Below are 21,345 nucleotides of genomic sequence, written 5' to 3' on the forward strand. Positions count from 1 at the left end.
GATATCTTTATTTGAAAAAGCAAGAACGTAAGCTTAGGAGTTGGCCCATTTTTGGTTCAGCATCTGGGTAGTGCTTGATAATTGGTGTCCGAATGTAGCCACCAAGCGCTACCCAGGCTTCTGAACCAAAAATGGGACAACTCCTAAGCTTACATTCTTGCTTTTTCAAATAAAGATATCAATAGAACAAAGAACATTTGATAATAGGAAAAATTAGAAAGTTTCATTTTGACTAGACTATTCCTTTAATTAGTTACTATATGTACTGTTCAACAATATATTATATTTTCAAACAGTCTGTTCTTTCCACGAGAAACAAGCAGAACTACATACAGTATTGCTGACAGATCCAGGCTCTCACAATCACATGACCTGTTTCAGACAGAGAGATGACTATTACTGACAAAAGGACAGAACTACATACAGTATTGCTGACAGATCCAGGCCCTCACAATCACATGAGCTGTGTCAGACAGAGAGATGACTATTACTGACAAACGGACAGAACTACATACAGTATTGCTGACAGATCCAGGCTCTCACAATCACATGACCTGTTTCAGACAGAGAGATGACTATTACTGACAAACGGGCAGAACTACATACAGTATTGCTGACAGATCCAGGCTCTCACAATCACATGACCTGTTTCAGACAGAGAGATGACTATTACTGACAAACGGACAGAACTACATACAGTATTGCTGACAGATCCAGGCTCTCACAATCACATGACCTGTTTCAGCCATAGAGATGACTATTACTGACAAACGGGCAGAACTACATACAGTATTGCTGACAGCTCCAGGCCCTCACAATCACATGATCTGTTTCAGACAGAGAGATGACTATTACTGACAAACGGAAAGAACTACATACAGTATTGCTGACAGTTCCAGGTCCTCACAATCACATGATCTGTTTCAGCCATAGAGATGACTATTACTGACAAACCGGCAGAACTACATACAGTATTGCTGACAGTTCCAGGTCCTCACAATCACATGATCTGTTTCAGCCATAGAGATGACTATTACTGACAAATGGGCAGAACTACATAAAGTATTGCTGACAGATCCAGGCCCTCACAATCACATGACCTGTTTCAGACAGAGAGATTACTATTACTGACAAACGGGCAGAACTACATACAGTATTGCTGACAGATCCAGGCTCTCACAATTACATGACCTGTTTCAGACAGAGAGATGACTATTACTGACAAACGGGCAGAACTACATACAGTATTGCTGACAGCTCCAGGCCCTCACAATCACATGATCTGTTTCAGACAGAGAGATGACTATTACTGACAAACGGACAGAACTACATACAGTATTGCTGACAGCTCCAGGCCCTCACAATTACATGACCTGTTTCAGACAGAGAGATGACTATTACTGACAAACGGGCAGAACTACATACAGTATTGCTGACAGCTCCAGGCCCTCACAATCACATGATCTGTTTCAGACAGAGAGATGACTATTACTGACAAACGGGCAGAACTACATACAGTATTGCTGACAGCTCCAGGCCCTCACAATCACATGACCTGTTTCAGACAGAGAGATTACTATTACTGACAAACGGGCAGAACTACATACAGTATTGCTGACAGCTCCAGGCTCTCACAATTGCATGATCTGTTTCAGACAGAGAGATGACTATTACTGACAAACGGACAGAACTACATACAGTATTGCTGACAGCTCCAGGCCCTCACAATCACATGATCTGTTTCAGACAGAGAGATGACTATTACTGACAAACGGACAGAACTACATACAGTATTGCTGACAGCTCCAGGCCCTCACAATCACATGATCTGTTTCAGACAGAGAGATGACTATTACTGACAAACGGACAGAACTACATACAGTATTGCTGACAGATCCAGACCCTCACAATCACATGACCTGTGTCAGACAGATACATAGACTATTACTGACAAACGGGCAGAACTACATACAGTATTGCTGACAGCTCCAGGCCCTCACAATCACATGACCTGTTTCAGCTAGAGAGATGACTATTAATGACAAACGGACAGAACTACATACAGTATTGCTGACAGATCTAGGCCCTCACAATTACATGACCTGTTTCAGACAGAGAGATTACTATTACTGACAAAAGGGCAGAACTACATACAGTATTGCTGACAGATCCAGGCTCTCACAATCACATGACCTGTTTCAGACAGAGAGATGACTATTACTGACAAACGGACAGAACTGCATACAGTATTGCTGACAGATCCAGGCTCTCACAATCACATGATCTGTTTCAGCCATAGAGATTACTATTACTGACAAACGGACAGAACTACATACAGTATTGCAGACAGATCCAGGCTCTCACAATCACATGACCTGTTTCAGACAGAGAGATGACTATTACTGACAAACGGGCAGAACTACATACAGTATTGCTGACAGCTCCAGGCCCTCACAATCACATGACCTGTTTCAGACAGAGAGATGACTATTACTGACAAATGGGGCAGAACTACATACAGTATTGCTAACAGATCTAGGCCCTCACAATTACATGACCTGTGTCAGACAGAGAGATGACTATTACTGACAAACGGACAGAACTACATACAGTATTGCTGACAGATCTAGGCCCTCACAATTACATGACCTGTTTCAGACAGAGAGATTACTATTACTGACAAACGGGCAGAACTACATAAAGTATTGCTGACAGATCCAGGCTCTCACAATCACATGACCTGTTTCAGACAGTGAGATGACTATTACTGACAAACGGACAGAACTGCATACAGTATTGCTGACAGATCCAGGCCCTCACAATCACATGACCTGTTTCAGCCATAGAGATGACTATTACTGACAAACGGGCAGAACTGCATACAGTATTGCTGACAGATCCAGGCCCTCACAATCACATTAAGAAAAAGCTCTATTCAATACAAAAAGAGAACCTAGATAATCCACCTTAAGTAAATCAACCTTTAAGCAAATCCACCTTAAGGAATCAACAATTTATCAATTAACTTATGACCAATCACAGATGAACTACACGTTTATAAAGGATCTCAGAACCAGCTTAAACCATCTTGATAAAGCCATTCTATATGGTGAAACGCGTTGATGGACCTAGAAGAACAACTACAAAGTGAGAATATATAATTATCTACAAGGATTGCAAAGGATTCGTTGGGATTATTTGATCCACTTCTAATACTCTGCGCAGAGTTTTTTCATCGAGACCGGACCTACATTCGACACGCATCCAGCGTTCCTGACGTCACCAGCTGTAGTGAGCCGCGCCGGACACCTGTGCCATACCTTGACGGAGGATTCAGCTCGACTAAAGAGCAGGTAGGCACCATAGAGGTGTAGCGGTCCTGCAGCGTGGTTGTCAGTGGGTATTCCTAAAAGAAGGTATCAACTTATTTTCACAGAAACTGCCAATAACGGAACTTTCAATACCTCCATACGGGACTTTTACACTTGTTTACTCCTATAACGGAGCCATAATAATACTTCATCCCTAGGTAGTTTGATATCTACCTCTTTCCCAAACGGAACTTACCTGTTATAGAAGCCAAGATTCCATAGGTGGATTTACTCTCTCATATAGGGCCACTATCCCAATATGATTTTAGACTGAGCTGCACAATAAGTCAGCTATTTTTAGCTTATTTTTTATGTTTTAGCATAGAGTTTGTTACTATATATGACCGGTGATAATATCACAGTATCAGTAGACAATATTTCATTGTTATTTTAATTAAGATAAATAAATTTTATTTTGATATACATACTGCTTTGATATTTGATTCATTTTAGTTGCTTGGATATTAGATTTAAACCAGTCGCACAGGTTGACTCTGTAACACCTACACTATATTTTTATGCCACACAAAGTGTTTTTATAATATATACCTTCATAATTCATATCTCTAAATATAATAATATATATTTATAAATATTCATCATCCCCATAGCTGTTTAGCGCATACACACATCTCTCTTTTTCTTTGTACCAGTTCTTGCATTATCTGCTTTATGGGAGCAGATTAGTGTGTATTGCAAGGGGCAGATTTGCGCACCATATACCCACCACTTTTTTAAGTACCTCACAATCACATGACCTGTTTCAGCCATAGAGATGACTATTACTGACAAATGGACAGAACTACATACAGTATTGCTGACAGCTCCAGGCCCTCACAATCACATGATCTGTTTCAGACAGAGAGATGACTATTACTGACAAACGGGCAGAACTACATACAGTATTGCTGACAGATCCAGGCTCTCACAATCACATGACCTGTTTCAGACAGAGAGATTACTATTACTGACAATCGGGCAGAACTACATACAGTATTGCTGACAGCTCCAGGCCCTCACAATTACATGACCTGTTTCAGACAGAGAGATGACTATTACTGACAAACGGGCAGAACTACATACAGTATTGCTGACAGCTCCAGGCCCTCACAATCACATGACCTGTTTCAGACAGAGAGATGACTATTACTGACAAACGGGCAGAACTACTTACATGTAGTGCCTGACAGCTCCAGGCCCTCCCAATTGCATGCTGTTTTTCACCAGTTCACTCTGGCAGGCCATCCTAATAGCCCCATCTAAAGTTAAATCAGGCTCTAACTGCAGCTTCAGTGAGACTTCAGCATCTGCAATCCCAATAACTATTCTGTCTCTGATTTGCTCTTCTTTAGCAACACCAAACTCACAGAATTCAGCTAGTTCATACAGGCTGCGCACAAATGACTCCACAGATTCTCCCACACGCTGATTACGTTTGTGAAAACAAGCTCTCTCATGAATCACATTTCTTTTGGAGACAAAGTGGGCACTGAGTTTATCCATAACTATATCAAAGATAAATTCTTCCCCTTCTTGGAAAGTAAAAGCATTGAACACTGACTCCACATCTTTCCCCATAGAGTATAAAAGAGAATTAACTTGTACTTCACCACTCTACTTGTTCAGTTTGGATGCAATCCTGAAGCGCTGAAACCTCTGACGCCATGTGGGCCAAGCTGCAGGCTGAGAGAAGTCAAAAGGCTCAGGTGGGGTAAACTTTGACATTGTCATCATCAGAAACAGAAGCGCAGTCCAGAACTTCTGACACCATGTCATGAGATGCAGGACATATGCAGGACACAGCAATGATGGTACAACTCTATTTTATTACAGAGCATAGCAATTCACATCTAGTCAGGTTGATTGTACTAAAACTAACTGCGACACAGACACCGGACCTGAGCCCCGCCCCCAAACTAGTGACATCACATCCTGCTCTCATCACAATTACTATTACTGACAAACGGGCAGAACTACATACAGTATTGCTGACAGATCCAGGCCCTCACAATCACATGACCTGTTTCAGACAGAGAGATGACTATTACTGACAAACGGGCAGAACTACATACAGTATTGCTGACAGATCCAGGCCCTCACAATCACATGACCTGTTTCAGACAGAGAGATGACTATTACTGACAAACGGACAGAACTACATACAGTATTGCTGACAGATCCAGGCCCTCACAATCACATGACCTGTTTCAGACAGAGAGATGACTATTACTGACAAACGGACAGAACTACATACAGTATTGCTGACAGATCCAGGCCCTCACAATCACATGACCTGTTTCAGACAGAGAGATGACTATTACTGACAAACGGACAGAACTACATACAGTATTGCTGACAGATCCAGGCCCTCACAATCACATGACCTGTTTCAGACAGAGAGATGACTATTACTGACAAACGGACAGAACTACATACAGTATTGCTGACAGATCCAGGCCCTCACAATCACATGACCTGTTTCAGACAGAGAGATGACTATTACTGACAAACGGGCAGAACTACATACAGTATTGCTGACAGATCCAGGCCCTCACAATCACATGACCTGTTTCAGACAGAGAGATGACTATTACTGACAAACGGACAGAACTACATACAGTATTGCTGACAGATCCAGGCCCTCACAATCACATGACCTGTTTCAGACAGAGAGATGACTATTACTGACAAACGGGCAGAACTACATACAGTATTGCTGACAGATCCAGGCCCTCACAATCACATGACCTGTTTCAGACAGAGAGATGACTATTACTGACAAACGGACAGAACTACATACAGTATTGCTGACAGATCCAGGCCCTCACAATCACATGACCTGTTTCAGACAGAGAGATGACTATTACTGACAAACGGGCAGAACTACATACAGTATTGCTGACAGATCCAGGCCCTCACAATCACATGACCTGTTTCAGACAGAGAGATGACTATTACTGACAAACGGGCAGAACTACATACAGTATTGCTGACAGATCCAGGCCCTCACAATCACATGACCTGTTTCAGACAGAGAGATGACTATTACTGACAAACGGACAGAACTACATACAGTATTGCTGACAGATCCAGGCCCTCACAATCACATGACCTGTTTCAGACAGAGAGATGACTATTACTGACAAACGGACAGAACTACATACAGTATTGCTGACAGATCCAGGCCCTCACAATCACATGACCTGTTTCAGACAGAGAGATGACTATTACTGACAAACGGGCAGAACTACATACAGTATTGCTGACAGATCCAGGCCCTCACAATCACATGACCTGTTTCAGACAGAGAGATGACTATTACTGACAAACGGGCAGAACTACATACAGTATTGCTGACAGATCCAGGCCCTCACAATCACATGACCTGTTTCAGACAGAGAGATGACTATTACTGACAAACGGACAGAACTACATACAGTATTGCTGACAGATCCAGGCCCTCACAATCACATGACCTGTTTCAGACAGAGAGATGACTATTACTGACAAACGGACAGAACTACATACAGTATTGCTGACAGATCCAGGCCCTCACAATCACATGACCTGTTTCAGACAGAGAGATTACTATTACTGACAAACGGACAGAACTACATACAGTATTGCTGACAGCTCCAGGCCCTCACAATCACATGACCTGTTTCAGACAGAGAGATGACTATTACTGACAAACGGGCAGAACTACATACAGTATTGCTGACAGCTCCAGGCCCTCACAATCACATGACCTGTTTCAGCCAGAGAGATGACTATTACTGACAAACGGACAGAACTACATACAGTATTGCTGACAGATCCAGGCCCTCACAATCACATGACCTGTTTCAGACAGAGAGATGACTATTACTGACAAACGGGCAGAACTACATACAGTATTGCTGACAGATCCAGGCCCTCACAATTACATGACCTGTTTCAGACAGAGAGATGACTATTACTGACAAACGGACAGAACTACATACAGTATTGCTGACAGATCTAGGCCCTCACAATTACATGACCTGTTTCAGACAGAGAGATTACTATTACTGACAAACGGGCAGAACTACATACAGTATTGCTGACAGATCCAGGCTCTCACAATCACATGACCTGTTTCAGACAGAGAGATGACTATTACTGACAAACGGACAGAACTACATACAGTATTGCTGACAGATCCAGGCCCTCACAATCACATGACCTGTTTCAGCCATAGAGATGACTATTACTGACAAACGGGCAGAACTACATACAGTATTGCTGACAGATCCAGGCCCTCACAATCACATGACCTGTTTCAGCCATAGAGATGACTATTACTGACAAACGGACAGAACTACATACAGTATTGCTGACAGATCCAGGCTCTCACAATCACATGACCTGTTTCAGACAGAGAGATGACTATTACTGACAAACGGGCAGAACTACATACAGTATTGCTGACAGATCCAGGCCCTCACAATCACATGACCTGTTTCAGACAGAGAGATGACTATTACTGACAAACGGACAGAACTACATACAGTATTGCTGACAGATCCAGGCCCTCACAATCACATGACCTGTTTCAGCCATAGAGATGACTATTACTGACAAACGGGCAGAACTACATACAGTATTGCTGACAGATCCAGGCCCTCACAATCACATGACCTGTTTCAGACAGAGAGATGACTATTACTGACAAACGGGCAGAACTACATACAGTATTGCTGACAGATCCAGGCTCTCACAATCACATGACCTGTTTCAGACAGAGAGATGACTATTACTGACAAACGGGCAGAACTACATACAGTATTGCTGACAGATCCAGGCTCTCACAATCACATGACCTGTTTCAGACAGAGAGATGACTATTACTGACAAACGGACAGAACTACATACAGTATTGCTGACAGATCCAGGCTCTCACAATCACATGACCTGTTTCAGACAGAGAGATGACTATTACTGACAAACGGGCAGAACTACATACAGTATTGCTGACAGATCCAGGCTCTCACAATCACATGACCTGTTTCAGCCATAGAGATGACTATTACTGACAAACGGGCAGAACTACATACAGTATTGCTGACAGATCCAGGCTCTCACAATCACATGACCTGTGTCAGACAGAGAGATGACTATTACTGACAAACGGACAGAACTACATACAGTATTGCTGACAGATCCAGGCTCTCACAATCACATGACCTGTTTCAGACAGAGAGATGACTATTACTGACAAACGGGCAGAACTACATACAGTATTGCTGACAGATCCAGGCTCTCACAATCACATGACCTGTTTCAGACAGAGAGATGACTATTACTGACAAACGGGCAGAACTACATACAGTATTGCTGACAGGTCCAGGCTCTCACACTCACATGACCTTTTTCAGACAGAGAGATGACTATTACTGACAAACGGGCAGAACTACATACAGTATTGCTGACAGATCCAGGCCCTCACAATCACATGACCTGTTTCAGCCATAGAGATGACTATTACTGACAAACGGGCAGAACTACATACAGTATTGCTGACAGATCCAGGCTCTCACAATCACATGACCTGTTTCAGCCATAGAGATGACTATTACTGACAAACTGGCAGAACTACATACAGTATTGCTGACAGATCCAGGCTCTCACAATAACATGACCTGTTTCAGACAGAGAGATGACTATTACTGACAAACGGACAGAACTACATACAGTATTGCTGACAGATCCAGGCTCTCACAATCACATGACCTGTTTCAGACAGAGAGATTACTATTACTGACAAACGGGCAGAACTACATACAGTATTGCTGACAGATCCAGGCCCTCACAATCACATGACCTGTTTCAGCCATAGAGATGACTATTACTGACAAACGGGCAGAACTACATACAGTATTGCTGTCAGATCCAGGCTCTCACAATCACATGACCTGTTTCAGCCATAGAGATGACTATTACTGACAAACAAGCAGAACTACATACAGTATTGCTGTCAGATCCAGGCTCTCACAATAACATGACCTGTTTCAGACAGAGAGATGACTATTACTGACAAACGGACAGAACTACATACAGTATTGCTGTCAGATCCAGGCTCTCACAATCACATGACCTGTTTCAGACAGAGAGATTACTATTACTGACAAACGGGCAGAACTACATACAGTGTTGCTGACAGATCCAGGCCCTCACAATCACATGATCTGTTTCAGACAGAGAGATGACTATTACTGACAAACGGACAGAACTACATACAGTATTGCTGTCAGATCCAGGCTCTCACAATCACATGATCTGTTTCAGACAGAGAGATGACTATTACTGACAAACGGACAGAACTACATACAGTATTGCTGTTAGATCCAGGCTCTCACAATCACATGATCTGTTTCAGACAGAGAGATGACTATTACTGACAAACGGACAGAACTACATACATTATTGCTGACAGATCCAGGCTCTCACAATCACATGACCTGTTTCAGCCATAGAGATGACTATTACTGGGCATATGTAGTATGAGTGTACAGGACTTTTTGGACACATGACCTGTTTCAACCTATGGGATTCAGGTGAGAGTATCGCCATATCTTTAAATCATAGCTCAATGGACATTAAAGGGACATGAAACCCTCTATTTTATGAATTAAATAGAACAAACATTTTTAAACAACTTCCCTATTTACTTCTATTATCATTTTTGTTTCATTGTTCTGGTATCCTGCATTGAAGGAGCAGCAATGCACTACTAGGAGCTAGCTGAACACATAGGTAAGCCAATAACAAGAGGTATCTATTTGCAGTCACCAATCAGCAGCTAGCGCACATATCCTACGTCTACCTAGGTATGCTTTTCAACAAAGGATACCAAGATAACTAAGCAAATCAGATAATAGAAGTAAATTGTAAAGCTGTTTAAAATGAAATGCTCTATCTGAATCATGAAAGAACAGTGTTGGGTTTCATATCCGCTTAACCTCATCCTCTGAAGAAGAAGACAATACTAATGTGCCTGCACGAAATACTAATGCACCTGCACGACATACTAATGCACCTGCATGACATACTAATGCACCTGCATGACATTCTAATGCACCTGCACGACATACTAATGCGCCTGCACGGCATACTAATGCGTCTGTACGACATACTAATGCGCCTGCACGGCATACTAATGCACCTGCACAACATACTAATGCGCCTGCACGACATACTAATGCACCTGCATGACATACTAATGCGCCTGCAGGACATACTAATGACCTGCATGGCATACTAATGCGTATGTACGACATACTAATGCGCCTGCACGACATACTAATGCTCCTGCAAGACATACTAATGCACCTACACGACATACTAATGCGCCTGCACGACATAGTTATGCCCCTGCATGACATACTAATGCGCCTGCACAACATACTAATGCACCTGCATAACATACTAATTCACCTGCACGACATACTAATGCACCTGCATGACATACTAATGCACCTGCATGACATACTAATGCACCTGCACGACATACTAATGCACCTGCATGACATACTAATGCACCTGCACAACATACTAATGCACCTGCATGACATACTAATGCGCCTGCACAGCATACTAATGAACCTGCATGACATACTAATGCACCTGCATGACATACTAATGCACCTGCACGACATACTAATGCACCTGCATGACATACTAGTGCACCTGCACAACATACTAATGCACCTGCACGACATACTAATGCACCTGCACGACATACTAATGCGTCTGCACGACATACTAATGAGCCTGCATGACATACGAATGCACCTGCACGACTTACTAATGCGCCTGCACGACATATTAATGCACCTGCATGACATACTAATGCGCCTGTACGACATACTAATGCACCTGCACGACATACTAATGCACCGGCACAACATACTAATGCACCTGCACAACATACTAATGCGCCTGCACGGCATACTAATGTGTCTGTACAACATACTAATGCGCCTGCACAACATACTAATGCACCTGTATGACATACTAATGCGCCTTTACGACATACTAATGCACCTGCACGACATACTAATGCGCCGGCACGGCATACTAATGCGTATGTACGACATACTAATGCGCCTGGATGACATACTAATGCACCTGCATGACATACTAATGCACCTGCACGACATACTAATGCGCCTGTACGACATACTTACGCCCCTGCATGACATACTAATGCACCTGCATGACATACTAATGCACCTGCATGACATACTAATGCACCTGCACGACAAACGAATGCGTATGTACGACATACTAATGCACCTGCAAGACATACTAATGCACCTGAACGACATACTAATGCTCCTGCACGACATACTTATGCCCCTGCATGACATACTAATGCGCCTGCACAACATACTAATGCACCTGCATGACATACTAATGCACCTGCACGACATACTAATGGACATGCACAACATACTAATGCACCTGCATGACATACTAATGCACCTGCATGACATACTAATGCACCTGCATGACATACTCATGCGCCTGCACAACATACCAATGCACCTGCATGACATACTAATGTACCTGCACGACACACTAATGCACCTGCACGACATACTAATGCACCTGCATGACATACTAATGCACCTGCACAACTTACTAATGCACTTGCATGACATACTAATGCGCCTGCACGGCATACTAATGCACCGGCATGACATACTAATGCACCTGCACGACATACTAATGCACCTGCATGACATACTAGTGCACCTGCACAACATACTAATGCACCTGCACGGCATACTAATGTGTCTGTACGACATACTAATGAGCCTGCTTGACATACTAATGCACCTGCACGACATACTAATGCGTATGTACGACATACTAATGCACCTGCATGACATACTAATGCACCTACAGGACATACTAATGCACCTGCATGACATACTAATGCACCTGCACGACATACTAATGCACCTGCAAGACATACTAATGCACCTGCACAACATACTAATGCACCTGCACGACATTCTAATGCACCTGCATGACATACTAATGCACCTGCATGACATACTAATGCACCTGCATGACATACTCATGCGCCTGCACAACATACCAATGCACCTGCATGACATACTAATGTACCTGCACGACACACTAATGCACCTGCACGACATACTAATGCACCTGCATGACATACTAATGCACCTGCACAACTTACTAATGCACTTGCATGACATACTAATGCGCCTGCACGGCATACTAATGCACCGGCATGACATACTAATGCACCTGCACGACATACTAATGCACCTGCATGACATACTAGTGTACCTGCACAACATACTAATGCACCTGCACGGCATACTAATGTGTCTGTACGACATACTAATGAGCCTGCATGACATACTAATGCACCTGCACGACATACTAATGCGCCTGCACGACATACTAATGCACCTGCATGACATACTAATGCGCCTGTACGACATACTAATGCACCTGCACGACATACTAATGTGCCTGCACGGCATACTAATGCGTATGTACGACATACTAATGCACCTGCATGACATACTAATGCACCTACAGGACATACTAATGCACCTGCATGACATACTAATGCACCTGCACGACATACTAATGCACCTGCAAGACATACTAATGCACCTGCACAACATACTAATGCACCTGCACGACATTCTAATGCGCCTGCATGGCATACTAATGTGTCTGTATGACATACTAATGAGCCTGCATGACATACTAATGCACCTGCATACTAATGTGCCTGCACGGCATAGTAATGCGTCTGTATTACTTACTAATGCGCCTGCATGGCATACTAATGCGTCTGGACGACATACTAATGCGCCTGCATGACATACTAATGCGCCTGCATGACATACTAATGCGCCTGCAAGACATACTAATGCACCTGCACGACATACTAATGCACCTGCATGACATACTAATGCACCTGCATGACATACTAATGCACCTGCACGACATACTAATGCACCTGCACGACATACTAATGCACCTGCAGGACATACTAATGCACCTGTACAACATACTAATGCACCTGCATGACATACTAATGCGCCTGCATGGCATACTAATATGCCTGCACGACATACTAATGCACCTGCATGACATACTAATGCATCTGCACGACATACTAATGCACCTGCATGACATACTAATGCGCCTGCACGACATACTAATGCACCTGCATGACATAGTAATGCACCTGCACGACATACTAATGCACCTACATGACATACTAATGCACCTGCACGACATACTAATGCACCTGCACGACATACTAATGCACCTGCACAACATACTAATGCACCTGCATGACATACTAATGCGCCTGCATGGCATACTAATATGCCTGCACGACATACTAATGCACCTGCATGACATACTAATGCGCCTGCACGACATACTAATGCACCTGCATGACATAGTAATGCACCTGCACGACATACTAATGCACCTACATGACATACTAATGCACCTGCATGACATACTAATGCACCTGCAGGACATACTAATGCACCTGTACAACATACTAATGCACCTGCATGACATACTAATGCGCCTGCATGGCATACTAATATGCCTGCACGACATACTAATGCACCTGCATGACATACTAATGCATCTGCACGGCATACTAATGCACTTGCATGACATACTAATGCACTTGCATGACATACTAATGCACCTGCATGACATAGTAATGCACCTGCACGACATACTAATGCACCTACATGACATACTAATGCACCTGCACGACATACTAATGCACCTGCACAACATACTAATGCACCTGCACAACATACTAATGCACCTGCATGACATACTAATGCGCCTGCATGGCATACTAATATGCCTGCACGACATACTAATGCACCTGCATGACATACTAATGCATCTGCACGACATACTAATGCACCTGCATGACATACTAATGCGCCTGCACGACATACTAATGCACCTGCACAACATACTAATGCACCTGCACGACATACTAATGCGCCTGCACGACATACTAATGCACCTGCATGACATACTAATGCATCTGTACGACATACTAATGCACCTGCACAAAATACTAATGCGCCTGCACTGCATACTAATGCGTATGTACGACATACTAATGCACCTGCATGACATACTAATGCACCTGCATGACATACTAATGTGCCTGTACGACATACTAATGCACCTGCATGACATACTAATGCACCTGCACGACATACTAATGCACCTGCATGACATACTATTGTGCCTGTACGACATACTAATGCACCTGCATGACATACTAATGCACCTGCACGACATACTAATGCATCTGCATGACATACTAATGTACCAGCACAACATACTAATGCACCTGCATGACATATAAATGAGCCTGCACGGTATACTAATGCGTCTGTACGACATTCTAATGCGCCTGCACGACATACGAATGCACCTGCACGACATACTAATGTGCCTGCACGACATACTAATGCACCTGTACGACATACTAATGCACCTGCACGACATACTAATGCGCCTGCACGGCATACTAATGCACCTGCACGACATACTAATGCACCTGCACGACATACTAATGCACCTGCACGACATACTAGTGCACCTGCACGACATACTAATGCACCTGCATGACATACTAATGCACCTGCACGACATACTAATGCACCTGCACGACATACTAGTGCACCTGCACGACATACTAATGCACCTGCACGACATACTAATGCACCTGCATGACATACTAATGCACCTGCATGACATACTAATGCGCCTGCACAACATACTTGTGACGTGAGTCACCAAGATCTGAGGGCTTGTTATGGAACATTCTTTGGGCTGGAGGTACATGGGCTTAAGGATACCCAGAGACTGCATGGAAATGTGGATTTTTATATGCTGGACACCCCATGTACTTTCATAACTCTGTCTTATGTCCATGTCACCCTGTATCCATAAATACAGGATGGGTACAGGGTGTGAGTGCCCCTTGTGGAAGCAATTGTGACTCTATAAACCAAGTGGGCATAAAGGACTTAATAGTTAATAAGAGCTGTTATTATATTCTGTAATAAGATGTATTTTATTTACGTTTCAGATCTGATTGTGTCTCAGGAGTCTGTCTGGGTAAACTGATTGTGTTCCTGTGTGATTATGTTAACTAGACTGCCCAACATCAGATTGTCTGAGTAAACTTTCTTCCCCAGTTAATTAACTTGATATATTAATCTGTTTTACCTGTAAATAGACAATTGTTAGAGGTTTGATGTATTGTTCATATGTTTGCTTTACTGTTTAACCAATGCCCTCTGTAACCTGAAGCTCTGTGACTCTGGAATGCCAGGGTATATAAATATGTGTGCTGCTTTTAAATAAAGTTTTATTTTGTGTTCAGACAACTGAGTGTTGCCTCAGTTCTGTTCCCCTCCATAACTTTAGACTGCGGTCAAAGGGAGATACCAGGAGCTATTGCTCCGGATAAAGGGATGTCCAGGACAAGGGAAGTGTTCTGACGGAGGTACTTATTCGAAGTACCAGGTGGTCTGTCACATTTGGTGGCAAGCGCTGGGATTGGTTTCTTGTCCTGCTGACAGAGGAGGGGAGGCACTGTCACCCGCAGCTATGGAAGCGGAGCTCCTATGGCGAATGCAGCAAGTGCTGACCCACCTTGATGAACCTGTTTCTGCACAGGACAAGCTGCCTAGCTATCAGTCCCTAAGCAACACTACAAAGATGCGCCAATGGCAGCCAGTGAGGGATCACAGCCAGATGATTATGGATGATGCAGAGGAAAAATTCCACAGCAGAGTGCGGAGAAGGTTGTCAATCTACGGAGCCATCCCATCCGAAGCAGCAGTCCGGGTAACGAACGCCGAAGTGGTGAAGCAGATCACCAGGTATTGGAATATTCGGACAGCTGAGATGCTGGGATCAGATACCTCTAAATGGGAAGTTCCGATATGGGACTTTGAGCGGCAAATCAAAGTCGCCCTTGCTGTTTTAGAAGGGCCAGTTCCAGAGGAGATGTGCCTGGAATGGAGAGCCCTGATTCGTCTAGAGATGTTGGAAGATGCACTGGAGAATTGGTATGGCTGCAGAGGCAAAGTCCTGCCCTCCCCAGAACAGCGCTTCGGGGACCAGGTAAACTTGCGGCTCTGCTTACTGAGAGGACAACCCACAGGTGAGGGGATATCTGAACTGAAGTGTCTGGTGCAAAGAGAGGTAAAGCTCAAGGATTGGTACAGAGCGTTATATTTGTTTGCAGACAGGTGGCAGTCGAGGGCAGAAACGCACTATTCCCCGGAAGGTGATGACTTTAGTGGCCCCGGGTTATTATTGGAAGCATTTGTGGAGAAAGTTGACTTTGGCAGTCCCGGGGAATATCGATTCTGGGACATTCATAGCAAGAGGCAGGAGCTGCTACAGCCATCGGAAGCACTGGCTTAGAGCCTGACCTGACATGACTTATCTATAAGGAATGGTTCCTTGAGGTGGATTACCTAGAACTGCTGGAAAGTGGTCCTTAACTTACTTCAGAGGCAGCAGATCTAGTGGACTTCATATCCACGGATGTTGGTCCGGGAGGTGTGGATGAGACAGTGGTCTCCACACGTGGAGTGCAGGGATACGGGGAAGTCCACCCAGATCCCCAACCCCCTGGCATGGGGACCCTAGTCACCCTGTTATCTCCCCAGCTGGACCCAGAGATTTTGGATCTAATTGACTTTTCCTCTGAGTGTCAGATGCGGATTACCCAGCAGAAGAGAAGGCAACAGGGCAGAGTGTTGTTGGCCTCTGCCCAATCCTAACCAGTGTCCCAGAAAACAGGAATGACAGCCTCATGCTGGCAGAGGGACCGGAGGAGCATGCATCAATCCCGGCGGAGGAGCTGATATTAGGACCGAGAGATGTCGGCCTCTCTCTGCAAGCAATGGCAGATTCCTATCCAGTACAAGTGGATGGGACTACAGTCTCCACCTATATTCTCCAGGGATGCTGGGCAGTTGGCCCAGATCCGCAACAGCATGTTGGAGTAAGCCCAGCCACCCTGTCTTCTCTCCAGCGACTGAAAGGACTCCAGGGAGAAGGGACAGTCGGCACTTCTCCCCAGCAGCGGGTATGTTCTATGAGAGAGGCAGAGGTCGGCCGGGTGAGTGATGCTCTGTTTGGGACACTTTGTTTGGGGTACTGTGTGGATACGGGCTTTGGGGGAATGGATCGATGGACTAACTTCGAAGTCAACCCGTCTGGGGTCTCCTCCTGTGTTAGTCTGCTTCCAAAGGGGGAGATATGTGACGTGAGTCACCAAGATCTGAGTGCCTGTTATGGAACATTCTTTGGGCTGGAGGTAAATGGGCTTAAGGATACCCAGAGACTGCATGGAAATGTGGAATTTTATATGCTGGACACCCCATGTACTTTCATAACTCTGTCTTATGTCCATGTCCCCCTGTATCCATAAATACAGGATGGGTACAGGGTGTGAGTGCCCCTTGTGGTAGCAATTGTGTCTCTATAAACCAAGTGGGCATAAAGGACTTAATAGTTAATAAGAGCTGTTTTTATATTCTGTTTTATTTACGTTTCTGATCTGATTGTGTCTCAGGAATCTGTCTGGGTAAACTGATTGTGTTCCTGTGTGATTATGTTAACTAGACTAGCCAACATCAGATTGTCTGAGTAACTTTCTTCCCCAGTTAATTAACTTGATATGCTAATCTATTTTACCTGTGAATAGACTGGTCTTGGGAATTTAAACATCCTCAATTGCACTTTCGATTCCTCTATCTCTCTCTTTCTCTCTCTATTTCTCTCTTTCTCTCTCTTTCTCTCTCTCTCTTTCTCTCTCTCTCCCTCTCTCTCTCTCTCTCTCTCTCTTTCTCTCTCTCTCCCTCTGTCCCTTTCTTTCTCTCTATTTCTCTCTCCCTCTCTTTTTTTCTCTGTCTTTTTTTCTCTCTCTCTCCCTTTCTATCTCTCTCTCTTTCTCTCTTATTCTTTCTCTTTCTTTCTCTCTCTCTCCGCCTTTCTTCCTCTCTCTCTCTCTCTCTCTCTCTCTCTTTCTCTCTCTCTTTCCCTTTATTTCTCTTTCCCTTTCTCTCTATCTCTCTCGCTCTCTCTCTCTTTCTCTCTCTCTCTCTCTCTCTCTCTCTCTCTCTCTCTCTCTCTCTTTCTCTCTCTCCCTTTCTTTCTTTCTTTCTTTCTCTCTCTCTCCCTTTCTTTCTATTTCTCTATCCCTTTCTTTTTCTCTCTCTTTCTCTCCCATTCTCTCTCTCTCATTCTCTCTCCCTATCTCTCTATAACTCTCTCTCTCTATCCATCTTTCTCTCCCTCTCATTCTCACTTTCTCCCCTTCTCCCTCTCTCTTTCTCTCTCACTGTTTCTCTCTCTTTCTTTCTTTCTTTATCTCTCTTTCTCACCCTTTCTTTCTCACTTTCTCCCTCTCTCTTTCTCTCTCTCTGTTTCTCTTTCTCTCCCTTTCTCTCTCTCAATTTCTTTCTCACTCTCTCTCTCCGTGTCTCTCTTTCTTTCTTCCTTCCTCTCTCGCTCTCTCTTTCTCTTCCTTTCTCTCTCTCTTTCTTTATTTCTCTCTCTCTTTTTCTCTCTCTCTCCCTTTCTATCTCTCCCTTTCTCTCTCTCTCTCTCTCTCTCTCTCTCTCTCCCTTTCTCTCTCTCTCTCCCTTTCTTTCTCTCTCTCTCGCTCTCTCTTTCCCTTTATTTCCTTTTCTTTCTCTCTCGCTCTCTCTCTCCCTTTCTTTCTTTCTTTCTTCTTTCTTTCTTTCTTTCTTTCTCTCTCTCACTTTTTTTCTATTTCTCTATCCCTTTCTTTCTCTCTCATTCTCTCTCTCTTGTTCTCTCTCCCTATCTCTCTATATCTCTCTCTCTATCCATCTTTCTCTCCATTTCTTTCTCACTTTCTCCCATTCTCCCTCTCTCTTTCTCTCTCTGTGTTTCTCTTTCTTTCTTTCTTTATCTCTCTTTCTCTCCCTATCTTTCTCACTTTCTCCCCTTCTCCCTCTCTCTTTCTCTCTCTCTCTGTTTCTCTTTCTTTCTTTATCTCTCTTTCTCTCCTTTTCTTTCTCACTTTCTCCCCTTCTCCCTCTCTCTTTCTCTCTCTCTGTTTCTCTTTCTTTCTTTATCTTATCTCTCTTTCTCTACCTTTCTCTCTCTCTCTCCCTTTCTTTCTCACTATCTCTCTCCATATCTCTCTTTCTTTCTTCCTCTCTCGCTCTCTCTTTCTCTCCCTTTCTCTCTCTCTCTCTCTCCTCCTCTTTCTCCCCTTTTCTATATCTCTCTCTCTCTCCCTTTCTTTCTCTCTCCTTTAATCATCAGTCTTTCGGGAAGTGACTAAACATTCTAACTTTACAAGGGTTCAATATTGAATGTGCTTGTGTATTACTAGAATTGTTCTTAGTCTTGGGAATTTAAACATCCTCAATTGCACTATCTATCCCTCTCTCTCTCTCTCTCTCTCTCTCTCTCTCTCTCTCTTTCTCTCTCTCTATCTTTCTCTCTCTCTCTCTCTCTCTCTCTCTCTCTCTCTCTGTGTCCCTTTTTTCTCTCTGTCTCCCTTTATTTCTCTCTCTTTCTCTCTCTCTTTTTCTCTCTCTCTCCCTTTCTTTCTCTCTCTATTTCTCTCTCTCCCTGTCTTTCTCTCTCGCTCTCTCTTTCTCTCTCTCTCTCCCTTTCTTTCTTTTTTTCTTTCTTTCTTTCTTTCTTTCTTTCTTTCTTTCTTTCTTTCTCTCTTTCTTTATTTTTTCTCTCTCTCTCTTTCCCTCTCTCTCTCCCTTTATTTATCTTTCTTTCTCTCTCCCTTTCTTTCTATGTCTCTCTCCATTTCTTTCTCTCTCTCTTTCTTTCTCTCTCTTTCTTTCTCTCCCTTTCTCTCTCTCTCTCTTGTTCTCTCTCTCTTTCTTTATCTCTCTCTTTCTCTCTTTCTCTATCTCTCTCTCTCTCTCTGTTTCTCTCTTTCTTTCTTTCTCACTCTCTCTCTCTTTCTCTTTCTTTATCTCTCTCTCACTCTCTCTCTCCGTTTCTCTTTCTTTCTATATATATATATGGCATGTATTTCTACAGAATGTGCAGTGACATCATTGTGCTTTTGTCTGACACATCAGATATCCTGTCCTGATTCACTGACCCACTGAGCCATTATCCAGCTGCTTCATGATTGACCGGGCTTTACACTTGGCATCTTCTGGGAACCCATCACTTTCTAGGAGTTCAGGGTAAGTACAGAGGGCAAGAACCTGCAGAGAGTAAAGTAAAGGCTGGGTGAGCATATTGTTTTGGTATATGAGTTTTGTAAAATAATTCAGTAGTTTCACTCTAATTAATGGTACAAAACAGTGCAATAATACAATGTTCTGGTAATTTAAATAGCTCTAATTATGTATTTAACCAACCAGCATCCATAATGCATTTCTACTCCTTAGCCGGACATGACTGGTAAGTCAGGGCATACAGTGTGTGTACATAATCACCAGCACTGTCCTGTTCGTGTTTGCTTTTGGAATATTAACCATGTGTTTAACCCCTGTGTAGAGGGATTATCTTAAACAGCAGCCGTGTCCCCCATCTGAAACCACTATATTGGGTTCTTGATGAATACTCCCCTAAGCATAGATATGACATTGACTTAGCACCGGAGAGAAAGGGAGGTATGCACCGAGTGACACGTTATACAGGGACAATAGAGTGACACATCCTCTTTTTCTGGAATACAATGTTAATGTGCTGATTTATTTATAGACTTTTTGGCACTCATAGTAACATAGTAGATAAGGTTGAAAAAAGACTGAAGTCCATCGAGTTCAACCTATACAAATCTAAAATACTTACAAAAAGCTCCAGTTAAGCTTAAATAACCCCACTAAAAGGGGATCCATTTAATACGTGCAATCATATCCAT

At 43.4% G+C, this 21,345-nt stretch overlaps 1 protein-coding gene across 1 annotated transcript in view; it reads right to left on the minus strand.

Moving 5' to 3' along the window:
• Positions 1-20,716, minus strand: part of LOC128661757 (alanine aminotransferase 2-like) — a 120,588-nt gene extending 99,872 nt beyond the window's left edge. Inside the window, exon 1 of the mRNA XM_053715977.1 lies at positions 20,575-20,716. Coding sequence (XP_053571952.1) covers positions 20,575-20,716 — 142 coding nt within the window. The remainder of the gene's footprint in view (positions 1-20,574) is intronic.
• Between the last annotated feature and the right edge of the window lie 629 nt (positions 20,717-21,345).

Source organism: Bombina bombina, chromosome 5 (assembly GCF_027579735.1).
Source record: "Bombina bombina isolate aBomBom1 chromosome 5, aBomBom1.pri, whole genome shotgun sequence".
NCBI lineage: Eukaryota > Metazoa > Chordata > Amphibia > Anura > Bombinatoridae > Bombina > Bombina bombina.